General features: G+C 40.0%; 1 protein-coding gene across 1 annotated transcript; it reads left to right on the forward strand.

The window, feature by feature from the left end:
- Positions 1–6: 6 nt before the first annotated feature.
- LOC113979654 (myosin heavy chain, skeletal muscle, adult-like) lies at positions 7–2236 on the forward strand. The gene is made up of 5 exons (XM_027706977.1): positions 7–45; positions 989–1295; positions 1384–1466; positions 1910–1997; positions 2096–2236. The coding sequence occupies exons 1-5, from the start codon at positions 10–12 to the stop codon at positions 2215–2217; spliced, it is 636 nt and encodes a 211-aa protein (XP_027562778.1). The 5' UTR covers positions 7–9; the 3' UTR covers positions 2218–2236.
- Positions 2237–2287: the final 51 nt, after the last annotated feature.

Below are 2287 nucleotides of genomic sequence, written 5' to 3' on the forward strand. Positions count from 1 at the left end.
GACTTTGGGATGGACCTGGCTGCCTGCATTGAGCTCATTGAGAAGGTGTGTTGATTACATTTAAGATTTAGTTTCCTTCTTCATGACAGAATTTCAGGATTTTTCTTTAGCCTTACTTTTTCTTGCTCTAATGCTTCACAAACCTATCTATTATTATCCATTTATGTTCCTGGCTCTTTCTATTTGAAGTGCCTTTTTATTTCAAATATTGCATGTATTCTGAAAGTATGATTAGGCTACAAATGAAGTACTTTTAGGTTATCCATTAACTGCACTGCTACGCATTTTAAAAAAGCTAACTGTAATTTTTCTTGTATGGCAATAGAAGAATTAATGCAATCACACATAATTGGATGACAAGGATTCTCCGTAGGTGTGTTTTCTAGACTACAAAGATGAAAGATCTCTTTTGAGGAATCTAGACACAATTTCAATATTATGATTTCCATATTAATACTATGATTTCTGAAACATAATTTCTAAGAAAAATAATAGATGCATATGGGAAAAAAGTACTGATTTAACAGGGATCAATAAAAACACCACTATAAGCAGACGCTGTTTCTGTGCAACATCCTCTTGTATAGGAACAGAAAGACAGATATATTGCCAAAAAAACAAGAGTAGGACGTAGCTGAAAGATCTGTTAATCTGTGGCAATAAGGTCAATTTTAGTAAGACACCTTTGACTATACAAATCACCTCGTGAAAATGCTAATTAAAAAAAAAAAATCATCTTTCAATTCATCAGTTTCAAAATTAGTCAGAAAATGTTGTTTGATTATTGTGACACTACCAGTCACAAAATGCATTAGTCAGACACAAATTCACATTTTTTCTGGAACCAAGAGTGCAAAAGTTGACAAAGATTTGACCCATTTTTTATCCAAAAATTCCATCAATTTCTCAGTTTCCTGTGTCTCCCTGCAGTCTCCTTCTGAAGGCAGATCTGTATTTGATCACTGTTATTTTTTGCTGCTTCCCTCAGCCCATGGGCATCTTCTCCATCCTGGAAGAGGAGTGCATGTTCCCCAAGGCAACTGACACCTCCTTCAAGAACAAGCTCTATGACCAGCACCTGGGCAAGTCCAACAACTTCCAGAAGCCCAAACCTACCAAAGGCAAGGCTGAGGCCCACTTCTCCCTGGTGCACTACGCTGGCACAGTGGACTACAACATCTCTGGGTGGCTGGAGAAGAACAAGGACCCCCTGAACGAAACTGTCATTGGGCTGTACCAGAAATCATCTGTGAAGACCTTGGCCTTACTATTTGCCTCTGCTGGGGGAGAGGCAGGTCAGTTCTCTGAAATGTCATCTCTTTGATGCACAGCGACTGATCCCCAAAGCAACAGATTTTATCTTCATTATCTTCATTTTATCAGAGGCCAGTAGTGGTGGTGGTGGTGGCAAGAAAGGTGCCAAGAAGAAGGGTTCTTCTTTCCAGACTGTCTCAGCTCTTTTCCGGGTATGTAAAAAATTCTTTTCATTTATGCAAAGAGTTATTCTGCATTTTTAACTGGTTCAGACATGGTAAAAAGCAAAATACCCCAACCAATCGACCAATCAAAAGAGATTCCAAATACATATGACTTCTCTTTAGACCATCATTAAAAATAAAAATAAAAATATTATGGAATTAAAAATAGCTCTGTAAAGATCTAAACTTGCGCTCACTGTAAACATAAATTTCTCATAAAAAGTGCCCACTTTCTTCATTGGTTTAATACTTATCCTAGAAGATGATGTTTAATGTTCAGAATCAGAGGGGATTGAACTATTGATTGAGGTATTCTCAGCTGACAACTTTCAGCCTCTCCATTGACAGGCCTTTCATGCTAAGTTCAAACAACAAGAAGGGTCATTTTTTCCACATTTCTTACACATACTCACTAAGTGATGAACCCACAGGAAAACCTGAACAAGCTGATGACCAATCTGCGGAGCACTCACCCCCACTTTGTGCGCTGCATCATCCCCAATGAGACTAAAACACCTGGTAAGATGCTCAAGTAGGAAGAGGGTTTGCTCTGACATCCATTCCCCTCCACACTGGAATCTGTGCCATTCCTTTGTGCTCTGCTCTGCCTTGCTCAGGTGCCATGGAGCACGAGCTGGTGCTGCACCAGCTGCGCTGTAACGGCGTGTTGGAAGGGATCAGGATTTGCAGGAAAGGGTTCCCCAGCAGAGTCCTCTATGCTGACTTCAAACAGAGGTAAGAGTTATCAAATTAAGAGTGTCAGGTGTCCTCACCGACCACTGTCCGTCACGCAACTGAGCTTTGCCAGA

This window comes from Neopelma chrysocephalum, unplaced genomic scaffold, assembly GCF_003984885.1.
Source record: "Neopelma chrysocephalum unplaced genomic scaffold, ASM398488v2 Primary Assembly neopelma1_86606, whole genome shotgun sequence".
NCBI classification, from domain to species: domain Eukaryota; kingdom Metazoa; phylum Chordata; class Aves; order Passeriformes; family Pipridae; genus Neopelma; species Neopelma chrysocephalum.

Coding starts and splice junctions, on each gene's coding strand:
- LOC113979654 (XM_027706977.1), top strand. CDS start 10: ATGGACCTGGCTGCCTGCATTGAGCTCATTGAGAAG. Junction 1,467..1,909: donor CTGTCTCAGCTCTTTTCCGG/GTATGTAAAAAA, acceptor ATGAACCCACAG/GAAAACCTGAACAAGCTGAT. Junction 1,998..2,095: donor CAATGAGACTAAAACACCTG/GTAAGATGCTCA, acceptor TGCCTTGCTCAG/GTGCCATGGAGCACGAGCTG.